This window comes from Phalaenopsis equestris, unplaced genomic scaffold, assembly GCF_001263595.1.
Source record: "Phalaenopsis equestris unplaced genomic scaffold, ASM126359v1 Scaffold000297, whole genome shotgun sequence".
NCBI classification, from domain to species: domain Eukaryota; kingdom Viridiplantae; phylum Streptophyta; class Magnoliopsida; order Asparagales; family Orchidaceae; genus Phalaenopsis; species Phalaenopsis equestris.
The window spans coordinates 2,540,942-2,568,867 of record NW_018164739.1 but is presented as its reverse complement, the minus strand read 5'-3'; the positions used below and the strand labels follow the sequence as shown (position 1 = coordinate 2,568,867).

The following is a 27,926-nucleotide window of genomic DNA, read 5'->3' as shown; positions in this document are numbered from 1 at the left end:
AGGCGGAGGTAACGCGAGAAGAGAGGCTGCGGGGTAAATATGTTCACGGCGAGAAAGGAGAAATGCAGGTCACAGGGTCGAACTCACAATCACGTTTTAAGCGAATTTTTTAAAAGCACCTCTGCGATGCAAAAAACAAACAGTCTGTTTGGACTTTTCAGGCCGCACCGCGCAAAAAATGCGGCTTCAAACATGCACCAACTTAGAAAATTATTTTGCTGAGGGCTGATTTGAAAATTATACATTATATGGGACTGATAAGAGAAAACTGAGCCCTATCCTCCAAACTTTTCATGCTCGCGGCGGATCCATCAAGCACTGTGAAGTGGATCCCGATGGCAATGGACTCCGCACTGGGGATAGGGTTCTACGCGAGCCGTTCGTCTCCATTCCCTAGAATCTTCTTCTTCACCATCGAATCCCGAGCCATCATTTATTTCATAGCTTCTTTTCTATTTCACAGGTTGCCGCTTTTCGCTCTCTAATGGCGCAGCTTCCAGCTTGCGCGGCTGCAGCAAGTTTCCCGGTGGTCTCTGGTATATCCTTGTCGTTCTTGCTTTATATTTGTGCTTCTTTCCCGCTTAGCGAAACGCCTGTCTTTTAGGGACGGGCGCGTGGACATGGGTTGCTGTTCTACCATGCCTGCGAGTAAATCCCGTGGTAGAAGAATTTTGGCTTGTGCTCCACCGGGGCATTCGGAATCACTACCCGATCCTCCAAAGAGCAGCTGGATACAAAACTACCACCCTGCTGAGGAGATCAGAGAGCCATTGCCCATTGAAGATGGCCGGTATGCACGTCTCACTGATGCTGAGACAGCGAGAACACTGATCGAGGTATCCAACCTTCCTTCTTCTTCGCTGTTAAATTAAAACTATGTTACCGAGTGCCAGCTTTTCCGGAGCATATAGATGCTGCAATGTTATTGGGTAGTGTCAAAGGTGAATTTAAAATGAAAATTTTTGTGAGAGATGTGATAAATTAAACGCGAGAACTTGATTGATGAGCTGCAACTGGTTTATAGTAGTTCTAATTTTCGAATCAGTGATGGTACTTTTTTTTGTATTTTATCAGTAATTCTGCTTGCAAAAGGTGTAGGTTATTTATCATTTTGTGTGACCAATTACACTTCTGTTGTTTATATGGTGCATTTACATATCTAACTCCAAAACTTTATTTTTTTCATTAAAATATTTCATGTCACATAAAAAAGCTCACTTTTTAACTTTTAAAATGTTGAATACACCTTTTCATGCATATGTCAGGTGGCATATATATGTAAAAATTATAGTTTGGATGTTAGATATTTAAATACATAGGAATTAAGTGGTATGTTTGTAAATCTTCTTATACTGTTTCCTACTTACCAGCATGAAATTCTCTCCTGCTTAGGTGAATATCAAAGGGGCACTTTTGCTTACAGAAGACATTGGTGAAGTCCAACAGAATGTAATATTGCCTGACATCTCCTACTTAACTGATGAGCATGGAGGTAAATTTAGAGAATGGGACACTTGATGAATAATAAGTGCTCTACATATTTTATTTGGTAAAATTATCTCATGTTCTTTATGTGAGGTTAATACTTGGATATCTGGTCAGATATATACTTTCAAGCCACTGATGATGATGATATTTTGAAAAACTTCGTTTCAGATGATGCGGATGATGCTTTGGCGGTATTGCATTCAATTTTCTAGACTTTCTAAATTTTTTCCATGCATGGATTAATATGTTATGTTCATTGCAGCAAGTTATAATTGGTCTGGATAATGTGGATATACTAAAAGAGATAGAAGCGCCTGGATCTTCTGTGTTCAATTTGGGTCTCGGGGAAGTAGTTAGTGAGGATTTTGATCTTGATTATGATTCTGAAGAGGTATAAACCATGTTTTTTTTTCCAGGAAATTTACGTACATGCCATGCAATTCTTATATATTTACATATGTAACACCCAAAATTATTTACACTCATAACACCCTGGTATCATAAGTCATGCATGAACTGGTGTATTTTACTTAAAAAAAGGTAGTGGTAGTTGTATTTTTGATGCGATGATAAATATTTGAGTGGTATACATGTATATATGAATGTTTTAGTGTTAATTATGTAAATACATTAGAATAGTATCGTATGTATGTACATGCCCCTTTTTTCTTTTGACTTGGTGAAATAATGAACATAGCTGCTGTTTTGATTATGCTTTTCTTTTTTCTCTTTCCTGTACCATAGGATGATTTAGTCATTTTTGAAGAAGAAGAAGAAGAAGAAGTTGATGATGATGATGACGACGACGATGTTGACATAACCTCCGAAATGTCAAATGATTGGTCACATGCGGAGACGATGCAAGCAACTCACCCAGTTTATTTTGCTCAAAAGATTGCTGAGGTACCTTATTCTATAAAATATATAGTTTTATAATCTGTTGGTAACTTTGATTTATCATTGGATAATTGATGCCCGCCAAAATTTCTAAAAAAATCATGCTTTTTCCTACTGCTTTGCTTGACATTACTCATCTTTTTCTAGGCTGTCTCAACTAGTAGTTTAGATTGGATGGATCAGCCTTCTGCTAGTGTCATAATCCAAGGTTTATTGAGACCAGCTTTTGTTAAAGAGCATAAATTAACTATAAGACGTCCGCTGATCAGTGACTCGGGAAGTAGCGGAGGACAAAATCTTCAAAAACATGTCAAAGTCAATGCAGAAGGTTCATCTCTGTTTTTTTTTTTTGGTGGATGCTGGGGCATGCTTATTTGGTTGATAATTCATCTCATAAAATTGTATTTTTGCAGGAGAGATGACTAACGGTGAGAACCAACACAGCGAAACGACATTCTTCAAGCTTGAAATAATAAACATTCAGCTTGTTTCGGCATGCGGTAATCAGGTAAGCTTGCTTGAATTGGATATTCTTCTTTTTTTCTTAGGGCGCTAAATGTAAATTAATAGACTGGGAAATGGGCATATGCTTATAGCTTTATCTTTCAAAAATATTTTAACTTGAACTTGAAAAGGTTACACTCCAAGGAATATATGATTTTGTTGTGTATATATATATTTATTATCGTCTGTAGGTATAGGAATGGAGAACTCGAGTGGATTTACATTTTTTTCATCTCATTTTTTCTTGTTTCTATAAAAAGATTGGGTACTCAGGGTCCCAAAATGCAAAATAAGATTGTTGATATTCTTCACCATTGAAGCATTAAAGGCGCCAAAACCCACAATTTCTGCAATTGTCTCATTGTTGTTCTCATCTGTATATCCGAATACTTCTCCAATCCCACAGTTCTCAGTTTACAGGGATTTATTTTCTTGCACTTGATTTAAATGGAAATTAATTCAATATAAAATTGGACGGATGGAGGCATTGGGCTATGGGTGACGGCGGCGGCAACGATGATGGCTAGCAACTTATGTCAGCACAAGATGTGGGGGGCAGAGCCTTGTGGATAGCGGCCAGCAACGGGGTTTGGCGACAATAGCGATAGTTTGCAGTGTGTTCGGAACTCGACATAATTTGTGCAAGTTTGAAATTTAAATGAACTAGAAGCTGTGTTTAAAATCCTTTGAAAATTACTCTGTATTCAATGACCGTATTCCAATTTTCAAGCAAACAACATTCTTTATGTTAATTGTTAATTTACTGGTATACTAATTATTTTTTATGTTTTCATGCCTATGTTAATTGTTTTTAGTCCATAAAATTAGAACCTGTTTTTCAATTGTTAGTTTAGGTTATTATTTTTATTCTTGTATCTGCTCAGAAGAGTTATTATTTTATTTTTTCAATAAATTATTTTTATGTATGCACACATTTATATATGTATGTATGTATGTATGGACACACACAAGCACACATACATACATATATATAATTTTACCCCTGAACTATTAAAAAAGATAAAAATTTGTTGATAAAATAAACAAAGGTAATGCTTTTTTAAAAAAAAATAAATAAACTTCAAAATTATTGAACAATTAATTTTTAATTTAATTTTGAATCTATTGATATAAATTATCATATTTAGTTGAATACAATGTTTTTATAATAGTACGATTAATTAAAGACTATTGACAAAAAAATTAACATATGTATGGAATATAAAAATTTAGTATACTAATAAAATAAATTTTGTAAACTAACCTTATTTAAGTGCTAACTATGGATGCCTACAAAAATGTATATTAGTTGAAGAAGAGAATTGGAGTGAGGTGAATGCAAGGGAGAAGCCTGATATTTATAGCAAAAGAAATAGCATTAGATGCTCTTGAATAATATTCCCTATGTGTTCTAATGGGCATACAAAGTATTTGATTACCTGTAATGACCAACAACTAAAAATGACCCTATATGTGGGCTTAGTGATGAAAATGCTAGTGTTGTGTTTTCATTATACTGTTAAAACCATTTAAAATCAAGTCATTTTTGCTTTTTAAATGTTTTTTAACTGTGCTTCTATTGCTAAATAAAAAATATACACATTTGTTAAAATTTGATTTATGCTGCAACCTGGTTTATAATGCCCGTTGATTTTTTCCTAGTTCTCTTCCATCAAGATTTCCTTTCACTTACAATTCGGAAGTCGTCAACCAAGAATATAAGTCCCAACCAAGAATATAAGTCCCATTTGAATTTATTCTCTCCTTTTTTTTTTCTATTTTTGATATTGAATTCTATTGCAGTTCAAGTCTAACCCATCTATGTTTGAATGCTACTTCACTGATTTGCGTGACCTCATTTATATATTATATAAGCTAATTAAATAATGAGTTATTTCCATGATCTTCTTATGTACCATCATCATACCCAATCCAATAATAAATTCACCACCTGAATCTTTATTTGTGAGTAAGGCTTCTACATGCAATGAAAATAACAGCTTATCATGCTCTTACTTCCAACGATGTATATAACATCGTGTGATCTCGTAAGCTAGCTTCTCTGAGTTTTGGGTAATCTCTAATGAATATCAAATGTAATAGATGCCTCTTACTATTGCTTTAACTCCACATTGCCTACGCATTTGTACCTAATTTTATTTCATAAATTCATATCCACAACGGCAATTTCTATCTCAACTAGTTTTTTAAATTATTTTTTAAATGGCCACATGAGTTTTTATTTGTCGGTTATTAACATTGCCCTACCTTTGGGAAAAAAAAAATAATATTTCCATCTTCATCTCTCCAAGCAAAACCCTTCACAAGAATTCTTCTACAACATGGATGTTGAGACTTGATATCGAGATGTACCAATATTTAAAGGAGGTTCAAATGATCTTTCTTTTAGATTTCAAGAAGTACCATCTACTACGAAAATAATCAAATTAGGCCATTAAGACATATATAGCCAAATAAATTTACTGGTGTTGAACACAATTCAGCCATAAGACATATATAACCAAATAAAAGTGAACATTTAGGTGTTGCTACCAATCAAACTATTCAATTTGATTCAGGAAGTCAAGGAAATGATGAAATGATGACATTTGTTTCACATAAAGCTGTCAAAAGCTGTACAACATTTTAAAAAGCAATTAAAAGCTTCAACTATCTTGTTAAGCATCTATTAAAAGCTATCTAAAGCTATACAACACTTCAAAATAATATTTACAATGCTTTTTTTTAGAGTTGCTCTAAAAATCTTATATAGTTTCTTTAAAGATTCTATAAGGTGGTTTTATAAAATTATGCAAATTAATATTTGACTTTCAAATACGGTTAACAACTCTATAGCTTTTATAAATTAGATTTTATCATATAATCATATTTTACTAATTATGTTATATTATCATAAAAATTATCTCGAAATATTAAAAAATTAGCCTGAAAATGCCCATTGCCTTGGCATTTTCATGAATAGAGGAAGAAAACACCTGCATAATATGTGTTTTTGCCTCTTTTTTTTTTTTAACCATGCCCATATTGATAAATTAAAAATTGCGCACGCTCTTTAAAATTTTGCCTTTATCGGTGAAGGTCTATTAGTTTTTCAAGTTATGAAAAATATGTTTTTGGATATCCATTGACTGAGATGTGATACAAGCTATTGTGGAGTTGGATACCACCCTTAGCATATAGTTTGCTCTTTTCTGAAAATAGATTTTAGTTGTTTATATTTGTTGATTATCCATACTTATGAAATATTATCAATTGTTATTGTAAAATTGAATTGTTCACTGTTTAAAGTACAACTGAAATGATTTTCCTTGTGCAAATTACTTTAAAAGCTTCATAACAAATACATGAAAATCAGGCTATTTTTAATGCTCTAAAATTCAAGTGATGCATCACATTGTCTGCTTTTATTTCTATCAGGTATATGTGCTCCTAATTTTGTTAGCACGTGTTAATACAAACTATTTTTTGCAGTAATCATTCTTTTTTTTAATCATCTCAGTCCACAGTAAAAGTTGAAGATTTTCATCTAGCTCGTCCAGATGTTATTGCTCATTCTGCGGCGAATATACTTTCTCGTGTAAAAGCTGGCGGAGATAAGACAACACAAGCTCTCAAGGCACTTTGTTTGAGACACAAGGGTATACAAGTTCAGGTGATGGTGGTACTTGTAGCTTTTGATATATACTGTAGGCTTACTAATGCATGGGGCCATAATGAAAATCTGTTTCAACATCAGGCTTAATATACTTTTTTCTAATTTGCATTATTTATATGCAGAAGGCTTCAACATTATACCTATATACCCATTTTAGTCTTTATTTAATGATCATGATTGGATGGATATCTAAGCTGTGATATCCAAATCTGAAGAGGGTGGGTAGTCATTGCTGTGGCTGACGGCCATATTAAGAGCTAATTTTGGTGGGCTTCTGGAAGAAAATAGAAGGATTAGACTAAGGGGATTTTAAAAAAGCTTTTACACTTTTATTTTTAGATGGTCGTCTTATTATTTTTTGGCTATTTCTTGGTACTTTTTTTTGAAATTTGTTCGGTGTTAAATTTTTTTTTTGTTGCAACTAAAGGTTTTGTCCAACTTTTTCAAAAAAGAAAAAACTTATAATAAATATTTTGAAAAAAATATTTTAAGCAGCTTTACCACAACTATCAATAATACTCGTATCTGTCGTAAATGTTCTTAAAATATGTAAGAGCATTTTGGCGTAGCTGTCGTAAATGTTCTTAATTATATCTGTGAGAGCACCTCAAGATTGATGACTTCTTGAAGCTGCATTAAGAACAATAAAATCATCAGGTGAATCTTGAAATGAGCAATTAGGCTAAAGTGAACCATACATCACATGGTGTGGGCTATTACATCGTGATTACCCATTTTGGACATAACTTCTAAAAATAATAAGAAATTATTATTTCATTTGAATTTTTTATCAAAAAATAAGTAATTGAATAATTATTTTGGGTCAAACTAAACTTGACTTTAACCTGGCATTACGACCCAAATCCAAAATTTCTTTGCATGTTTGAATAAAAATCAAATTTTTAGGTTAAGTCCAACATTGAGATCTCCTCTTATACAATAAAAAACATAACAATTAGTGTAGGCCTCTTTAGCCCAAAATACCAAGGAAGTTTATATTCATTGGAAGTTCATGTTGATTGCACGTAAGTCTAGGCATTTGCTAAGGGTAAAAAATTTTCTCTTAACTTCTCATTTTATTAAAAGATTTGAGGTGCTAAAAATTCAGTGGACTAGGTTAGGCTTTTGAGGCTTGCCCTACACTTTAAATACCCTAACATGCAGGAGCTTAAATGGGTTAACTTTAATGGGCTGAGTGCTAATTCATAAACTCATTGATACTGAAACTAGTAGATAAATAATGGAAACACAAAACCAAACTTTCATTAATATAAAAATAGGGTTACAACATAACACAAACGAGAAATAACAACACAAAACTAAAAATGACACGAGCAAACACCACTCAAGTGTATTTCAAGGGTGATGGAGGCTGGCGAGGTGGATCGAGATGGCTATCAGGGACGATGACAGCAAGGGGGAAATTGCAGAATTGTAGAGACGACAAATATGGAGGGTCGTAGGCGACCGACAACAAGCGGAGGGATAATGGTTGAACAATAAGGTAAAGCTGCAGGTATGGGGCAGTTGAGTGCAAGAAATGAAGGAGGGGAGAGGCTGACTACTAAGGAGACGGGAGAAGACAGATTGGGAAAGTTGTAAGGAAAGAATACAACACCACCTCAGAGTAGGACTTTGTTGGAGCACCACCACCTTCTCAGATACTGCCCTAGAACAGGGAAATAGACTCCACACGGGAGATCTGAAAACAAACACAACAATAATTGACTCTTACACACACAGAGGATAGCAATTTATGGACTCCCAGGAAACTTTTACACAAAAGGAAAAGGGGGGAAGGCAAGAAGAATCCGAAAAACACTGCAACAATCTGCGAAGCTTCGTTGGATCGCAATAGTTCGCACTCTTCTGTCTTTGCAAGAATTCATGACCCCCGCCCTTTTGCCATCACGGTGCTTCATAGTGGATTCTTGCCCCACTGGATCGAAAGCGCCTGTGCTCGAGCGTTATTTTGGCACTCGTATTAGGGCGTTGACAGCGCCTCACTTTAGGGGCACAATTAGCATCCGTGTCAGTCTTCCGGAGTTGGGGGTGCTTCGACTTCATAGGTTGAAGCTTTCGTTTTGTCATCATTCACCCCTGGATCCTACTGGCGATTGCATTGTCTCCAAGGTACCTCAGGCTCTTCTCCCATGTACAAGCAAACATCCACCACAATCCCATCTTTTGGGAGTGCGTGCCCCCACATGTACTGCTGAATTTTCCCAAAGTAGCTCACATGTGGTTCAGTCTTGTGTGTCGTGAGAGTGGCCTGAACCCTCCCGCCCTGTGGTAGAGTTGGTGATACAGTATAGATCGTGAAGCCCTGTAATCTTCTCTGTCGTATTTCTCCCGTGTTAGGAGTCAGTATCTCGGTTCACTCATTTTGTGTTGCCACTGAACCTGGTTCCACTGACACTGCTCTGTTGAAAGGGATCCTGTGACCTCGGGCTCCGTTGAAGGAATAAGATGACACGCTTCCCGTCCTTGGTGAAAGAATGTGTGTTTCTGCATCCGTCGTGCTGAATCCTCCGGTCAAACTGCCATGGTTGTCTCAACATAACGCTGATAGCGCCCCGCGTTAGTGCAGTTAGCGCACGCGTCAGCCATTTAAATACTTAATGTAACCCCATAAGCTATTATTTAGCTACTCAGAATTAAGCTTTTATTTTTAGGTATGAATTGGACCCAAAACATCTCTTAAGCATATAAAAACTATTGTCCATTAAATTTTATATTTGAATAATTCAAATTAAATTATATAATTACAGTTAATTTTAAGCTTAAATAAAGTTTAAATTGAGATATTATAAATTTAATAATAATTGAAAATGATCTCCAAGCTAAACAATCTTGGTTCACACTTTACTCAATATTTTTGAGTTGATTTTGATTATACTAAAATAATTGAGCATATTTCTTTAATGATATTTATTAGAGAAGTATATTACATTATTAGCAGGTTTAAATAGGCTTAGTGGGTAACCCACCAAGCTCATAAATGTAGGCCAGCCTAAATTCAAAATGAGTTTTGGAGGTACGAAATAAATAAAACTTTGATGGACTTGGATAACCCATTTCACGCCCTTATGTAAACCTAATGTAGTAATCTATAATAATAAAGTCCATATTGCTTACCACTTAGCTCATAGTTCTAGTTGGTTCAAACATAACTTGATGAAAGAGTACAAGAGGTAGAGATAGAAATCTTGCTTTTGGATATAAAAGAGGTCTTTTGCTTGCTTGCCCTTTTGGCATGCATCAAAACAAAATCTTTTTAACATTTGATCTTTCAACCTTTTGACAATATCAATTGTAATATTTTTTCTAAGAATGCTCATTCTAGGATGACAATGTCTGCAAAAACCGAAGTCATTGACTTTTATTTTTGAGCATTTCAATTCATGATCAATCATGATATTTAGATCAAGAAAATAATTATTTTAATATGCATGTCTTGAAAAAGCATGATTCAATTTTTTTCCTGAACTAGGCGAAGAGATGTATGAAAGATGACTTCATAGACTTCATCACATATATGAATAATACTAGTGAATTTATTTCTTTCATCTATATAAAGAACCTTATTTGTTGAGGAGGCATAATTTGTATCAATTTTCATAGTACATTTTTTTCTGGCCCTAGAATGTTATAAACTCTCCATCTTTTAGTTGTGGGGAAAGCAAATTTTTTTTTTATCACAATTCATGTGTCTCTAGCAACCACTAAGTACATCCTTCCTTTATTCCATTATAGGGCACAGCCACATGAGAAAATTCAGTCTTGACATTTGGTACCGAAGAAGTTTTGGTCCCTTGTTGTAGATGTGTGATATGCCTTTGGGAATCCAAATACGAGTGCTTGAAGATTCAAAAAATATTCTAATGACTCATGTAAATTAAAAGTTGCCATGCTGATGGCAATAATGACATTCAGATTCGGTTAGGCTTGCATTAATGATCTAGCATAAAAAATGTGAGAAGATTTGTGTGTTGTAATGTTTTTTTATGCGCGCCATCAGATAAATGAGATTTTAAATGAACTTTAGTAGATCAAGATGAAACTATAGGATTAAAACTAGCAATTTTACACCCTTTACATTTTAGCTACTTTTCAAGCATGGAACATGCACTGCTTTTTCGATTTTAACTTCCTTCTTATGCTCGAGCTTCTCATTTTCAATTTTCAAATTAAGAATGTATTTATCAGAAGTAGACGATTCATTTCCTTTTTAAAATTGATTTGCTTCTTTTTCATCTTTTAAAACACATCATTGAAGTTTCTAATTGCAATTTTTAAATCCTTTACAAGTTAAAATTGAGATTATTTAACTTGTCTTATGAGAATTCTAATACTTCTTGGGCTATAAAGTGAAAACTCGTTTTTTCATAATTTTAGGTTTCTGGATGTTGAAGGATTTTTATAAGAATTTGTCCATTTCTCTTTTGTGGCGTTACCTTTTTGTTGTGGATTATCCCATTGAATATGGTCAGCTTTCTGATTATAACAATTTCTCATTTAATCTTGGATACAATCCATTCTTAGGGGTGTCAAATGAGCTATTTAAGTGCATTTAAGCTTTCTTTTATTTAAGATCCTTAAAGTTGTTATGTATCTAGACCAGCACAGGTTTATGATGAGCTTTGTTTAGCCTATTTCAGCCCATTTAAAATATAATGCATCACTCTTATACATTTTAATTTAGAAACTCATACTTTTTTTTTTCGTTGAATCCAATCAAATTAGATCAATTTGTGTCAAAGTGATAGTGTCTAGCTCAAAATTCATTTGAATTGCTTTTGAATTTTTGATGTCTTATTAAGGTTTAGGTGGCATAAATGTAAGTTGTTTAGGTGTTGGATATGTAAATATATAAGAATTGAGTGGTATGTATGTAAAAACCCCTTTAATTTTTTACCACTCGGCAAGGGCCAACAGAAGCTAGGGAACTTTTAATTGATAAATAGAGTCAATGGTTAATCAATCCAATACTTAATATGCTAATCCATCATGGTTTTTTGAGGGCTGGGATCATTGGCTTATATGTCGGAAGTATGACTATGAATGAGTGAACGATAAAATAAATAAATGAGATAAAAATATGGATACATTAGCACACAGGATTTAGGTGTTTGGTGTAATGACCTACATCCACCATGGAAGATTGCTGGATTCTCTCTTGTTAGTTTTGAGAAAATAATTACAATGGGATGAATATAAGAGTTCTTTTGGTAAACTAGAGAGGCTCCATAAAAGATCGATGCCAACCCTTCATTTGTTATCGTGATTATTCTTTTTATAGTTCCTTCGATCAAACATGGCCAGAATTACACGAGCTTGAATCAAATAATGTTTTCATTGATAGACACTACACTACTAAGAGCGATCTAAGTGAATGATTGATTCTTCTGTATTAATGATCATCTTGTATTCATTGCTTATAAGTTAATACTCATTTGAATGAATATGATTGTCTGTTGACATATCTAAAACGAAAATAAGAAAACTTGAGCAAATCTGATGACATTCAGGCAAAATTGAAGACAAACATGTTCTTCTCGAAAAAAGTTTCATGATGGTACGTTTTGAAATGCCTCGATTAACTCATGAATGGATCATAATCATGAAGAATGAATCCTTATATGATTTATACCATGAATCTCGACTCTAATACTAATTGAATGGTTTATGGACAAAATCGAGGTCGGGATCTGGTGGGTGTGGGAGTGGAATGAGGTTGACGTGGGTTTGTTTGAACAAGCAATCCAAAGATTTTAAATTTTATGAAGTAATTCAACCAAGATAGCTTGATGCAGAAGTATTTTTTAATATAAAAGTAAATAGCATAGAATAAGTAAACGAGTACAAATTAATCTTAGAAGTTTGAACTTGAATCTCTCTAAATTATGATAAGAGGCAAATTAATTGGCTCAAAGGACTATGAATTCTTGTGAAAAGAGTGCAAATTTGTGTTTAGAGCTGAGTGTTAGCATTGCTAAATGATTTTTTGACGATCATAATATGGGATCGAATATCTGGCAAATTTCTATTAGTCATTATACATATTGATCCCTGAGCTACTTATTATAGAATTATACATATTAGAGCATTTTAATAGTATTCATGCTACAAATTTCTAGATCTTCCAGACAATTAAAAATGTCATTTGAACATTCAAAATTCTACCAACTTGAGTTTTATAGATTTTGCTAGAGTATCCCTGGATAATCCACTTATAATCGATATGTATTACTATATTGATTAGATGAACAATGTGAGTTTTCAATTCCTTTTGAAAAATAAATTATAAATTGTTGTAAAATTTTGAAAATTATTTGCTTCTCAAAAACAACATTAGGCTGCCATGGTTCAATTTATGATAATAAAAATTTTATTTTATTTTTTAAAATTTAAATGTTCATTAGAATAGCTATTAAAATCTTCAAATTAAATAACCTTATAATTTGATGAATTCAAGTCCAATGGTGAGGTAACTCGGAGCACTATCACGGTGCAATTTATTTATTTATTTATTTTTTTTGAAATTTGAATGTTTATTATATTAGCTAAAAAACCCTTCAAATTTTATGACTAGTGCATTTGAAGAATTAAAGTCTAATGGTCATGTACTTTGGAACACCATTATAACTTGGAGCATGTGAAGTTTACCGAAGTTAATGCTTAGGCTGAATATTGATGTGTCCTTTTTCAGCTATGAAATAAAATGAATTCTATGAGCTTCACCAAGTCTCGTTTCTTTTTTGGGGCATTTAAATACATACAACCCATTTCCTATGTATTTACATATCTAACATCAAAGCTTGCTTTTTTCATTTCTACAACCCAAACGTTTTACATCACATAAAAAGTACAAATACAACTATTATAACTTTTAGAAAGTAAATTTACTTTTTTATGCATAGGTAAGGTAGCTTATGTATAAAAATTAAAGTTTAGATTTTAGAAATGTATATACAGAGGAATTGAGTGGTTGTATATAAATCTTCCTTCTTTTTAACCGTAAGATAGATTTTCGTGATGAAAGTTTATCTTACCCTATCAAGCTAAGAATTAAGCTCCACCACTACTTTTGTATGTCATTAGTTTATGAATTATTTGTTCTTGGTGAATCCCCTTCAAGCTTCCTTTGTTTTTTCAAAACCTTGGAATTTGAAGAATTTTTTCTGTTTGTGCGCAGAACACAAATTAGGCTTTAATTCTTTTTCTGTAGGAAATAATAGCGTTTTTTTCTATATTTATACCTGCATTCTACATTATACTGCAGGAAGTCTTCATTATCGGATTGGATAGTCTCGGCTTTGACTTGAGAGTTTGCTCGGGAACACAAATTCAAACGTTAAGATTTGCCTTCAAAGCCCGGGTTTGTAGTAGTCTTTTTTTTTTAAATTGAATTTTAAATATTATTATGAGCATGATAATATTTTGTTATCGAATTATTGGGAGCATACTTTTCCTTTTGTTTTCTAGTTTAGCTTCCTAAAAACAAGATTTCTTTCATCAAAGAATATTGTGTAGAATGCACTGCATTGGTAGATGAGCTATGTGTACATAACGTTCAGTTTTAGGTTTGCGGCTGAACCGAAAAAAGAGGATAAATTATGTATATTCCAAATGTAGATGAGCTATTTGTACTTAAGGCTCAATTTCTACAGGGTAAAAATTTTAGTTTCTAATTATGGTTTCGTATGATCTAGAAATATTAAGCATAATTAAAGGCGAGTATGGTAAAAATGAGAACAGCATGCATACGTGGTAAAACTTATGTAGTTAAATTGATAAATTATGATGTTTAAGAGACAAAGGGGGTATCAACGATTGAAGAAAAGACAATGGAAAGTAGATTTAAGTGTTTTGGGCATGTATAACATAAGTAAAAAAGTGAACTAGTAATGGCTATATATAATTGATGCCAAAAGATAGTTGAATAGAAGTTGTGCAAAAATAGTTGCTCAAAATTGGTTGAATTCCTCGTGCAAAACTAGCAGGGACGGATGAAGAATCAGGATTTATATAACAAATACAAACAATTATGATATGGTCTTAAAAATTTAAGTACATACAATTCTATAGGGTTGTTCTAAATTCTTAAACATTAAAATAATTTTCCATGATGGTTTGCATGTGGTATTTGTATTTTAGTTTTTTTTTTTTGTTTTTCTAAAAAAATATTTGGCATGTTTATGACGCTTTGAGATTTTACAAACGCATATTGGATATAAATTAAGCACAAATGGCACAATTATTGCTAAATGGTATCCTACTCTTATTTAATTTGGCTCTTATTTCCCCTCGCCAGCTCAACTTAATATTTTGATTCTTGTCATCTTTTTAAGTTGATGCTTTACAATCTATTTTGCCTTAAGATCCAAGAATTATGACTGAGATAATGATAGAACTAATTGTACAATTAACTCTATTGTGCAAATAGTTTGAAAGCTATAGCATTTGTTAGAATCGGTTCAAAATCACCTAAATTGGAATTTGCCCAAGACAACCAAAGAATTAAACACATAACTTAAAAGGGAAACTTGCTTCACTACTGGAAAGATGAGGAAGTACAATAAGCTTAGAGCGGCTTGAAAAGATAACATTTTTATACGTTGCTTGATAGAGTTCCACACAAAAATTAGGGCAAAATAAGTTTTTTTCTTCAATAACACAAAACAACACACAACATAAAGGATAAACACCTATAATTTAAGAGGTAGGAAATCTCTTCCCAATCCTAACCGTAATCTCATATATAATCCTAACCCTAAATATATAAGCCCTATTTATATTAAGCAATAATGAATGACAAAAGACTAAATTGCTCTTAGGTGCATAAAAGACAAAGTTTCCCTTTGGCTGGGCATCAACATGATGATACTCCCCTCTCGAAAGACACGTTATCCTCAAGATGGGAAAAAGTGAGGTGTTTGACCTCCACATAGTTGTCTCTGTTTCTTCATCATTTGTCTCCTTGTCACATTCTATAAGAAACTGTAATGTTCGATCCTTGTAACGTATACTGGGGCAAACTTCTCATCGCACTGAAAACACAATTCCTTGGCTCGCTTCTCTTGCATTTCCGTTTCTGTAAAGGCTTGAGTGCCGCTCTCAGTCGTCACCCATGATTCTTGTCTTGTGAAGCCTTCCTCTAAATTTCAACTATTTGAACTTTTGGTATTATTGTGGTTGTAGTTTAGTATGATGCTCCACATGTGCTACTCATATTAGCCTATTCCAGTGTATTATGATCTTCAACCAACCGCGCTAATTCCACAGTTTCTCTCTAGCCCCGTGGTCTCAGCGGCCCGTGTTGCATGTATGTCATCTAAATTCTCCTCCAATATAGCTTCAGAAATTCCTCTTTGTTATCCCGATAAAAGTTCAACTCTCTCTATATTTTTTTTATTGTCCCTTTCTGAGTCAATGCAAAAAATTACTTGCGTAGGTCTTATTCTTGAATGGTTTGGAAATGTTCCGACAAGCAATCCTTAAATTTTTCCAACAAGCGGATTGGATATCTAGTTTCCCTTCACTAAAATTATGCTAGGGCTTGCCCCTCCAAACATAACTTTGTCGCCACGAGCTTCTCTTCCCCATTTAGCTTATTGACCGCAAAATTTCTCTCCACTCAGTACACCCACCCACGTGCGTCTTTCCCTTTGAAGATCGACATCTTCAACTTCCTAACCCTAGCGTCTTCACCCAAGCTTCCTCTATGCAGTTACCTCTATGCTTCAAGAGTAAAAATCCCTCCTTTGATCATTGTCATCCCCCATCCCTATTCCTCTCATTTTTTTCTTCGTGCTTCTTTGTACCCCCTTGCATAACCTCTTCTTTATATTTTGGCCCAATCGTTTCCATCGGAAATCTCTAATCCACCCCCAATCAGAGCCCTAGGAGATTGCTCTTGATGTGAAATGCTTTCCGCATGCTTCTCTTATTCGAACTCTTTTCCTTTCGATTCTCGGATCAATCTTTCGTTAGGGTTTTCAAACTGAACTATGGGCAGGGTCTTGGATTCCATCTCGATAAGTTTCCTCATCTTCTCAAGGTGCTCAAATCGACCCTCAATTCGGTTTTTTATGGATGAAAACCTATCGTATATAGATAAAAACTTTCCTTCTATGGCGGAGAACCTCTTCCTTCTGAATTTATTTGGCTCATCTATTCCTCCAATTTCTTATTCAAATCATCTACTTTTTTTAACTCCCAAATAATTTTTTTGATCATGAATGCGGAGCCTTATAATCTGAAATCTAATTTTTGCTTTGCAACTAGCTTAAATCACGACTGTAGGGTCTTGATCTTGTCTTTCCAGCTAGCTCTTATCTGGACTATATCAAGGCATGTTGTGATCTCGTGGTTGCTCCCAATTAGCTCTCACGCTATATTGCATGGATCCGTCGTTGCCTCTCTATACACTCTTTAGAGTAGGTCACGAAGGCGGTTCTTATGTGTCGCGATCCTGTCAGCCTTCCCTATGCCTCGCAATCTTACGTCGCGATCCAGTTGTTGCTTCCCCTAGATCGCAAGTTGAATTGCCACAGTCTCCTCCGACTCTCCAGTTAGGTCAAACGACCGATCCATTTGATTCTCAAGTCAACAATCTGATATCACTTGATACATTTTTGACGGATTTCCGCACAAAAATTATGACAATAAATTTATTTTTTTAATAACACAAAACAACACAACACATAAAGGATAAACATCTACAATTTGAGAGGTAGGCGATCTCTCCCAAATCCTACAATTAAAGAGGTAAGAAATCTGTCTCAAAACCTAATCCTAAAACTCACAACCATAATCTGATGCTTAACCTTAACCCTAAACATATTAGTCCTATTTATATTAAACAATAATAATAAATGACAAAAGACTTAATTATTCTTCGACGCACAAAAGACCAAATTTGGCTTTAGGCGGTGTAACACATTCAATCAACATGGGAAACACAACTAATGTTAATGTCAGAAGGAAAATCAATCATATATGTATTAAGTTTAAATTTCTTTTAGGACTTTGTATAGGTCTGAAAAATGTGTTCGTGACGGATTTAAAGAAGAAAACATTCCAGAGTACTTTTGTAAATGAGTACAATCACTTTGTGCTTCTGATTTTATCTTGCAATATGCTTTTAAGCATAAATTTGCTGCATATGGTTAGCAAAGAAAGCCATAGATCTTAGATATTTAATTTATAGAAAATAAGTCATTTATTTTTTAATTTTCTTGAAATTTATTTGAGTATCTTACTTTTCTGTTTAATTCTCAGGCAACATCAGAGTTTAGTGCTGAGAAACAGATCCATGATCTACTCTTTCCAAGGTTCCAACAACAGCAGCAGGAGTGGCAATCAGCTCAGACTAGAGACCACTGATACAGCAAGCTTCAGTCTTCATTAATGCCTTTTTAATGAATGGGATTATGGTTTGGCCTGCGCTTTGTTTTAATATTTTATTTAACATGAAAAATTGCAATATGTAAATATATGTTATTTATGTTTGGTTTGAGGAATCAAATGGCAATCTAATTCTTAGGAGAAATTTGCATGCATACCACATGATTCTTATGTATTTACACATCTACACCTAAGCTTAAAAATTAAGTTTTGAGCATTAGATATATAAATACATAAGAATTGTGTGATATGAGCAAATGCAATTCTTTCTCATGACATCTCTATTCATTTTTAATAAAAAAAGCAATACAAATTAATGAGTTAAAAAAATACATAAATAAATAGTTTCTCATCAATCAAAAGAAAAAGAAAATTTCTTTAGTATTATAGACTAGTTTCTCATTTAATATATATATATAATTTTAAGATGCAATGGGAAAGTTATAATACATATTTATTGGGATATTTACATTAACACAATTCTTCTATATTTACATTTTGGACCCAAAAACAATTTGATTTAAATAGTTTTTTTTTCTCTGCAATGTCATTAATGTGTCTAATGTTTTTATGTCCATGTCATTAAATATATAATTATTCATATATTGATGCATATCACATGATTAATATGTATTTACATATTAAATATCCAAAGTTTAAAATGTACTCAAATAACATTTTAGAGTCACAATTATTATTGAGCACCCAATTTTATGCATTTAGTATCTCACACTCAAATTTTGATTTTTACAAGCTAAACATTTTTTTGATGTTTTATAATTAAGTCGAGTGTTTAATAATTATACTCAAATGTTAGATATGTAAATATACGAATTGTACGGTATTTATGCTAATGCCTCTGTAATATGTTTGAAATATTAAAAGTTGTCTCGTTAATTGCCGTCTAAAACAACGAGAATTTTTTTTATGCATAATTTAGTTGAGCGCTAAGATTATGGATTATTTTGACATTTCTGTAAACTCTATAACCAAAATTACTTTATGTAAATAGTCATGGATTATTTCGACAAACTCGAGTGATATGTAAATATAAAAATTTTAGGAGTTAGATATGTAAATAGATGGGAATTGTGTGGTATATATGTACATGCCCCTAACCCCCAAAAATACCATGGGCAGAATCCTGTGGCAGTTTATTCATTCCAGTACACGGGATCCATGATGGAGCAAAAAAAAAATACATATCACTCATCTCCTATGTATTTACATATCTAATACCAATATATATATAAATACATAGGAAATGATAATACTTTTGATGCAATATTAAAGATTTGAGGGATATAAATATTAAAAAAATAATATCTACGTAAAAATATAAGAATTAGATGATAAGTAATAGCATTTTAAATTTTTTTAAGAGCAAAAATTTAAAATCACACATGAGCACATCTTATACCCAAGAAAAGGAGAAAAAAAAAACAGCTTGGAATATCAGGGCATCATGCCAATTTTTTATCTAAATAATATCAAAATTATTTAACTTTTTTTAAAATAACTGAAATAAACCTTTTAATTAATTTCGATATATTAATTAATTTACAAATAAATCTAACAATTTTAAAATTACAATATTTAATGAAAAACCAATATTTTGCCCCTCAATAAAATAAAAACCCCATTTTGGTGTTCCTGGACCCGCGACATCCTCCCCGTCCCAAATTCTCGACTGGCCAGAAACCACCCGCTGTTTTCTTCCTCTCCTCTCCCCAAACCGCGGCAACTCCGCCTACAGCTTCCATTGTTGACGGAACCAATAGAAAAGGAGCCACTGAAACCACAGAAATTTATCACATTTCCCTCCTCCTTATACCAGAAAGAAGATTTGATTATGCTCTAATCGAAGAAAGCAGGAATCTTTAACAGAATCCAGCGTTGAAAGCTCGGCTTAAAAATGGCATTTCAATACCAAAATCAAGCTCTCCCCCCTCCAAATCCTCTCTCTCATCCTCATCAGCAGCGAAATCTCTCGCCTTTCGCATCCCAGCAGCAACCCCACACCCATGGCGGAGTTAAAGGAAAGCAGCAGCAAACTCATAGCTCTGAAGATGAGCTCGGATTCGGAGAAGTCGCAACCGCCGCCGCCACCACAGCAGCCGCTACCGCCGCCGCCCAACGCGCCGCTCCCGCCGCCGCCGAACGTGTATCGCAGCCCCAGTCCCCATCTCCGTGGCAGAGAATGAAGTGGACTGACAGCATGGTTCGTCTCCTCGTATCCGTCGTCCATAGCGCCGGCGATGATATCGCCGGCGTCGAATGTTCCGATCAATACCAGAAGGGGAAAAAGTCGCCGTCTTCAACATCAATGCAGCTGAAGAAAGGGAAGTGGAAGTCCGTATCGAGGTCAATGATGGAGAAAGGATTCTACGTCTCGCCGCAACAGTGCGAGGATAAATTCAACGATCTGAACAAACGTTACAAGCGGGTTAATGAGCTCCTCGGAAAGGGAATGGGTTGTAAGGTTGTAGAAAACCCCGCCCTCCTCGACTCCATGGATCACCTCTCTCAAAAAGCGAGGGAAGAAGCCCGCAAGCTCCTCAGCTCAAAACACCTTTTTTTCCGTGAGATGTGCGCTTACCATAACAACTGTCCTTCAGCTTCCGCCGCTCTCCGGCCGGATCACTCTCCCTCTCTTTCTCCGGCGACTATCAAGATCCAAAAGAAGGGCGGCGGCGGCGGCGGCCTCTGCACGGTAGAGGAAGAAAGCCGACACCTTTGCCAAGAAGACGAGGAGGAGGAAGAAGAAGAAGATGACTACAACGAAGAGGAAAGCGAGGATGAGGATGATGGGAGCCTGGGGGTTAAGAGGAAGGCTGCGTTATCTCCGGCAGCGATGTCTCCATTGTCGTTATCACTGTGTTCGCCGTCGGGATCATCGTCGGCGCAGGGGGAACAGCAGCAGAGAGAGTGGGTGAGAATGAAGCTGGCGGAACTGGAAGAAAAGCGGGTTATTTATCAGAAGCAGGCGCTGCAGCTGGAGAAACAGAGATTTAAATGGTTGCGTTTTAGCAGCAATAAAGAGAGGGAAATGGAGAAGATGAGGTTGTGGAACGAGAGGCTTCGGCTGGAGAATGAGAGGATGTTATTGCTGTTACAGCAGAAGGAAATCAGGCTTTTTGAGTCTGCCGGAAAAGCAGGCGGCGAAGCTAACGGCGGCGAGATTGCTTCTTATCAGTTCCCGGCGGTGGATCGGAACCAAAACTAGTGGGTAGTGTAGATCTTATGGGTTGGTTTTTGATTTAACGGGATTTATTTTTCTCATTGTTAATAGAAAAGTTTTTGAACGGTGAATTAGACTGAAGTTTAATTGTGTTCATTTTGATATCTAATTTGAGTTATAATTAATTTGAGTTAATCAAATCCTTAATATTACCATCAATAATACCGGTATCACTAACATCTTAGAAATGAAATACATGTTATGCAACACAAGTTTATGATACCAAAGTGCAATGAACTTGAACATCAAACTTTAGGTTGAAGATATGTAAATACATAGAAACTGCATGGTATGTTTGTAAATTTCCCAATCACTTACACTGGCGGAGGAGGTAAATCCAGGAGGAGCCAAAAGCCAACACAATCATCTGAATCTAAACTGTGTTGAACAGCAAGAAAATGGAGGCCTCCGCAGGCTTTCTTAGCTGCTTCCCAAGCTTCGGCTTCTCTAGTGGTTACAGAAGTTTTGTTGTATGTAGCGTAGATATATCTGGTGGCTACACCAGCTGATAAGATCAGATAAGCTCTGCTGGTATCTACCTCCATTGAATCAACCTCCAAGCCATTCATCCAAGCTACAAAATACCAAAATCATCACATAGATCGGGCGGTGAATTTCACTCGATCTAGATCGGATCAAGCCAATCGAGATTGGCGCACAAAAGTAGATGTGACGATGTAAGTATACACATAAGACAGACTTGTATTTTTGGGGGATATGTACATGTCATATAGTTATGTATTTATGTATTTAATATTTAAACATTAATATTTTATTGTATGGATTCATATCTTTAAATTACATAAAAAAAATTACTAATAATACCTTTTTTTTTATTGGAAGATTTGCATACATGCCACACAATTCCTATGTATTTACATACTGTACCTATGCATGAAAGATGATTTTAGTTTTTAAAAGTTAAAAATAGTGACATTTTTTATATGATATGAAAGATTTGAGTGCTATAAATATAAAAATTAAATGTTTTAAATGTTTAAATACATAAGAGTTGTAGGGTATGCATGTAAATGCTCTTTTTTTTTGTGTGGTTGTGACACCAAAATGTCATTCAAGTAAATATCAAAGGATTATATACATATATATAATATCCCTCTACTTTTATTCATTTGTATATGCATGTGGATCACAATCTATGCATCAATATGTGTATTAGTTGGTTGTCTGTAAGTTGAGTTTGGAATTTGTTGATAAAAAATGAACAAATTGTTTAAGCTCAAATCACGAAGGGATCAAAGTAGCTTGGAGTAAAGCTTGACTAGACTCAAGATTTGAGCTAATTTTGAATGGAATTGAATTTGCTTATAGAATTGCTCACAATTATAATTGCAGACAAGTGAAGAGAGTAATTAACAAATGAAAGATTTTAATTCATGTCAATCTATTAACCCCAATGTGCAGTTATTAATTGCTTCATGAAGATCATGGCACCAATCAGAGCAATGAATCTAAAAAAAATAAAAAATACCTGCCAGTGGTTTTGCACGAGATGAAGCAACAGCAACACCAGGAACTAATGTCTTATCTTCAATGTCAAAGCCCATAAGATCCAAATCTAGAGTTGCCCCAAATGCTCTTCTTTTCTCTAACGATGAGATTTCTTCCCTCACAGCTGAAAATTTTGAAATTATTACTTCTCATTACATTTAAAATAGATGTCAAAGCTAACTAGTTTCTAAGACATGTTCAAAACCCAATTCCTCTGACACCAAACTTTTTCTTTTACATTTACATCACCCAAATCTTTCATATTGCAAAAAAAAAACACTACTATTTTAGCTTTTAAAAAGTGAAATACATCCTTTTATGCATAGATTAGGAGTTGGATATGTAAATACATAGGAATTAAGTGGTATGTATGTAAAATTTTCAAATAAAAAATGGTATATCAAAATTGGATTTTTATCAAAGCAATTAACCTATACTTAAAAAACTTAAGAAGGGCATTCAAAATTGGCTTGCAGGCAATTTGTCCTCGAAGATCTATATATCATGAAGTGCTTGCAAAATCTATAAGAGAATGAATCACAAACCATTAATAACATTGGATTGCTTCGAGGAAAATGGATACTTTCGCTTAATGGAGCTTCTATTGTCGTTTTTTGATAACTCAAATAGCATCAACAACTTTTGGATCATTTTGGAGTACCCTAAATAAGCATTGATTTGGTATATTCTAGTAAATAAGGGATAAAGCATCTCTTCCAAAATCCATGAATATGATTTATTTCTACACATTATATGAGGTATTTATCACTTTGGCTCAATCCATCCCATACAAATCGAGCCTCATGACTATAGCATTTTTTGTGGTACTTTGCAGAAGGCCAACCATCAATGAATGCTCCATCATCATAAGCCCATTTAACCGTGTTATTCTCTACAAAAGAAAATAAAATATAAACCTACAACACCAAAATGTACTTTTGATATTCAGCCTTGTATAGCCAATATCCTTTCTAAGTCTTCCGACATAGGGGTTTACTTCATGCCCGTCCTCATTTGCTCCTAGAAGCCTACCATCCAAGAAGGTTGCTAGAAATCATTCCCGTCATAGCCACTATTTTAGCTTTACCACAATAATCACTCCCCATCCTCTTCAAACCACCCCTTTGGATTTTGGATGCCTTAGGCCCACTAGCTTTTGCTCGGTTCATCTTTGAGCCAACACAGTACTAGAAGGTTATGCTTTAAAACAAATTGGAATTACCAAGCCTACACTATAAGAAGTATTGTCCATTTTTGTTTAGTTTGTCCCATACCAAGCTAACCAAACGGTTTTATTCACTTGGGTGTAGCTTCTTAGAATGTTACCCATCTTAGGAAAGCTCTATCACATTAATGCTTAATTATGAAGTTGCCAAGGAAATTTCACCTCTTACACAAAAAGGTGCCTCACCTATTCATTCTAACCCTTATACCTGAATCTTATTACTGTGTAGAAAATTCTCTTCTAAAGTTTATATGATCGATTATCTTAATACTGTTGTAAAAATTCTGGCTGCAAACAATTCTTAATTCCTTTTGATGCATTGTTGATATAAAACTTTATTTTCTATACAAGCAATAGATCGTTTGCATTGTCGAAGCACATATTTGGTTAGTTATATAAATTAAATTAATCATCATTCATAATTTAAAAGGTTAAATCATGTCGATGTAGCAAAGATAGAATGAAGGTTTGTAGAGTAAAAACATAAAAGAATCATGCTTTTGAAGTAAAATTCTGTCCAACAATTTATTTAGGGCTTCACGTAATTACTTTTATTTTTTGTTTTGTGTTCTAGTTTTTACTTTTATTTTAAAAACATGTCTGTTTAGTACATTTTTTGCATGTTATTCTTTTTTTTTTGTATTCAAAGATAAAATTAGCTTGTTTTTATATATACTCTCAAAGCAACTAGAAATAACTAAATATATTATAGCATAACAAATATGTTTTATAAAAACATATACAGAACAAAATCAAAATCAAAAGTGAATTCAAATGGTCCCTTAAGTTTTGGGATTCACCTGAATAAGGCAACTGGACAAAAGCCCATTTTTCGCCAAAAAGGTTTTCGGGAAGTTTCATGGGAAATGGATTGTCTAATGCAAGAAGAGGTTTCGATCCTTTTTGAAAGCCGGGATGACGAGTGTACATTGTCTCATAACGCTCTTGTAGCCATAGAAGCAATGAAATGCACTATTAAGTCATCAGAAGACGGCAATCAGCATAAAAGAAACTTGTAAATCATAATAAAGAAAAAAGTCACAATATGTACTAGAAAACACAATGTCTCGAAGCAACATGGCATATAACAAGACACGCATTATACTTATTAGGTAAATTTACATATGCAGCCCACATGTCTTATTAATTTACATATCTCACACCTAAACTTTCATATTTACACACATAGCAGTTTGGTGCTTTAAACTTATGCATGAAAATGCGCGTTCAACCTTTAAAAAGAATCGAGTGTTATTTGGGTAAATATGAAAGGTTATGTCTGAGATATGTAAATAAATAAGAATTGTGAGCTATGTATGTAAATGCCCCTACTTATTATGGAGTTTTGCAACAAATGAGTGGTAGATCACATTCTATCATGTTTGTTAGTGGTAACAAAAAAAATGCAGTCAATATAAGCTCACTTTATAAAGTTCAAGCATAATAATATTCTTCCATGTGCATCATTTAATATGTGTATCAAATAAAATAGAAGAAATAAAAATGGAAAATGATGAAGGAACATCCATCCTCTACTATAGACACGACTAACGGATGCTAATTAGTTCTGTTATTTCCTAGTGCTCACACGCAAGCATACCTTGAACCCATAACTTAAAAAAACTCAGACCGGTGTTGGAGATTCCATTTGATTGCACGTTAATTCTACCTTCATAAAGAAAATTCCAGAGCTCTTACACATAAGGCCTCAGGAGTTGACTTTGACCCTATAAACCAAATGTAGATTATTTGTTCTGATGATAACAGTCATATTGGGGGACTTTTTGTATAGGCATGCATTGAGCATGAACTATAAAAGACCTTCCAAGCATGCATGACTCAATTCGACTCTACAACCATGTTTGTAGTATGGAGATCAGGTTAATCAAGCTAGAATAATTAGCATTAAGCTTTTTATTTGGAATAATAAGTTCGATGGTTTTTGAAAAATAGTTAGAAATAAAGCTATAAATATAGTTTAAGTTTATATTAGGCTCCAGAATTTGCAGAAGGCACAAAGGAAAAAGTTGCACTTTCGAATATGACTTTGTTGTCATCAAATAAATTTAGCTGGTAATAATTAATATTACATAGTATAATCAATATTATTTTAAAAAGGTGCAAAAAAATTCCTTTCAAATACACTAAAATTATCAATTGAAATATAGTGCAGGGCATCTTATCCATGTTTAATCTAATATAAAACACAAAAGAAAAAAATTGTACGATCTTCAATAGCACATACAAAGTGGCTTTTTTAGGGGTCGCTTCTCTAGTTATTTTAAAGTGTGAAACAAATGTTCAACAAGCGTGATGCCTTTGTACCATTTCCTGCAAAACAAAATAAGATTACATTAAATAGTGCATTAAAAATAAAATTGTATTCAAATGAATTACGCAAATATTTTACACGTGCTTCCAATGTATCGCTAGCAAATGTATGCTGCATTGCATCAACTTGAGAGCTCTCTCCATTACAGATGCATGCGTATTAGGATCTTCACTTTCGATCACTACCTCACCTAACTCACGATGGTGTTGTATTTCAGTTTATGACATGTTAAAATATATATCATGACTATCATGCTGACCAATAAAATTATGTACGGTGACACAAACAATGACAATATCAGCAAGAACACTCAACGAAAATAATTACAAGAGAGTTAAAATTAAAATTTCTCTTTCCAATTAAGCAATGTCATTTTCACTATATTACATAATTGGGCATGATGATGATTGCATAGCTCTTACGTTACTGAGTATCCGTGAGATATTGTTCAAAGTTATTCAATTAAATGATACATGCAGTAACGATAAGCAGCTAATAATTTATTGATGTTTGCTTAATATGAATTAATAGGGTAATTTCATCCTTGTGACACGAAATGTGCTTTCCTCAGCAATGTCATTTTCACTATATTACATAATTGGGCATGATGATGATTGCATAGCTCTTACGTTACTGAGTATCCGTGAGATATTGTTCAAAGTTATTCAATTAAATGATACATGCAGTAACGATAAGCAGCTAATAATTTATTGATGGTTGCTTAATATGAATTAATAGGGTAATTTCATCCTTGTGACACGAAATGTGCTTTCCTCCACCGACCAACACAATACTCTCCATCAGTGATTGATCACTTGCAACTAGAAGCAACATAAATAAACTGACAGTCAAATGAGATGAAATTATCATATTTTGATAAGTAGACCCATTTTTATTTTTATATTGCGACTCTTAATTCATAACAATCAATACAAGTGTACCGTCAATAGTTCCAATTGCATTAACAAAGAAAGAAAAAAATTATGAGTTATCTCTAACGTAAAGGTGGCAACCGGATTCTACTGCCGGCAAATTGATGGACTTATTTGTTAAGGATATAATAGCTTGTAATAATATTGAAGTAATTACAACCAATTCCAGTAAATGCTAGAAGAAAACATATAATTATCTGTAAGAATGTGAATGTGTAATACCACTAAGAAATATCCCAAGTTTATATTTCTTGTGCCTTTGAACAGGCTATAACTTACCAGAATTTCACATAGCAATATAAAGATTTTTGCAGTAACATAAAATAATATTGAGGCGAATAATATTATCACAAGCCACTACTCATGCTTATAGATAATAACTCATTGAACCAAAAGAATCTATCTTAAGACCTATTTAATAGGGCATATAGATGACATCGGTACGTGTTGAATATTATAGCCGGTCATCTTTTATGCCCATATTATAAGTACAAAAACTAGGTAAAAATAGTTGAGTATTTATGCTTAAATATTATGTTATTGTATGATTTTTATGATAGTTTTGTTCAATGTTGTGTAGAAAATTTACAGGGTAACAAGTCAAAAAAATGTCAAAAGTATTGTGGTAAAGTATTGTTGCAGAGTTAATGTAGCAACATCGGGGTGCCACTGTAGCAGCACTGGGGCGACACTATACAGCGTTAGGGCTG

General features: G+C 33.9%; 3 protein-coding genes across 4 annotated transcripts in view; 2 read left to right on the top strand and 1 right to left on the bottom strand.

The window, feature by feature from the left end:
* Window positions 1–270: 270 nt before the first annotated feature.
* On the top strand, window positions 271–18,125 carry LOC110025336 (uncharacterized protein At3g49140-like). Of its 2 annotated transcripts, none has more exons than XM_020725765.1 (12): window positions 271–378; window positions 464–536; window positions 586–836; window positions 1,393–1,492; window positions 1,603–1,679; window positions 1,751–1,879; window positions 2,233–2,391; window positions 2,533–2,713; window positions 2,799–2,893; window positions 6,410–6,562; window positions 13,851–13,946; window positions 17,852–18,125. In XM_020725765.1, exons 2-12 carry the CDS (start codon window positions 485–487, stop codon window positions 17,954–17,956), a joined length of 1,398 nt encoding a protein of 465 aa, XP_020581424.1. In that variant the 5' UTR covers window positions 271–378; window positions 464–484; the 3' UTR covers window positions 17,957–18,125. The 2 variants fall into 2 exon arrangements, with proteins under 2 accessions (XP_020581424.1, XP_020581423.1); XM_020725764.1 differs by having other exon boundaries at window positions 293–378; window positions 605–836.
* Window positions 18,126–19,892: 1,767 nt separating this feature from the next.
* On the top strand, window positions 19,893–21,295 carry LOC110025313. The gene has a single exon (XM_020725728.1). It carries the CDS (start codon window positions 19,893–19,895, stop codon window positions 21,201–21,203), a length of 1,311 nt encoding a protein of 436 aa, XP_020581387.1. The 3' UTR covers window positions 21,204–21,295.
* Window positions 21,296–21,433: 138 nt separating this feature from the next.
* Window positions 21,434–27,926, bottom strand: part of LOC110025330 (protein TAB2 homolog, chloroplastic) — a 10,376-nt gene continuing 3,883 nt past the window's right edge. The window contains exons 3-5 of the mRNA XM_020725754.1: window positions 24,753–24,924; window positions 22,708–22,851; window positions 21,434–21,792 (exon numbers count right to left, since the gene is read on the bottom strand). Coding sequence (XP_020581413.1) covers window positions 21,533–21,792; window positions 22,708–22,851; window positions 24,753–24,924 — 576 coding nt within the window. The 3' untranslated portion in view covers window positions 21,434–21,532. The remainder of the gene's footprint in view (window positions 21,793–22,707; window positions 22,852–24,752; window positions 24,925–27,926) is intronic.

Bases quoted from the DNA above. Each gene is read 5' to 3' on its own strand.
- LOC110025336 (XM_020725764.1), top strand. From the start codon at position 294: ATGCTCGCGGCGGATCCATCAAGCACTGTGAAGTGGATCCCGATGGCA. The intron at 837-1,392 runs GTATCCAACCTT...TCTCCTGCTTAG, and splicing joins CAGCGAGAACACTGATCGAG to GTGAATATCAAAGGGGCACT. The intron at 13,947-17,851 runs GTTTGTAGTAGT...TTTAATTCTCAG, and splicing joins GATTTGCCTTCAAAGCCCGG to GCAACATCAGAGTTTAGTGC.
- LOC110025313 (XM_020725728.1), top strand. From the start codon at position 19,893: ATGGCATTTCAATACCAAAATCAAGCTCTCCCCCCTCCAAATCCTCTC.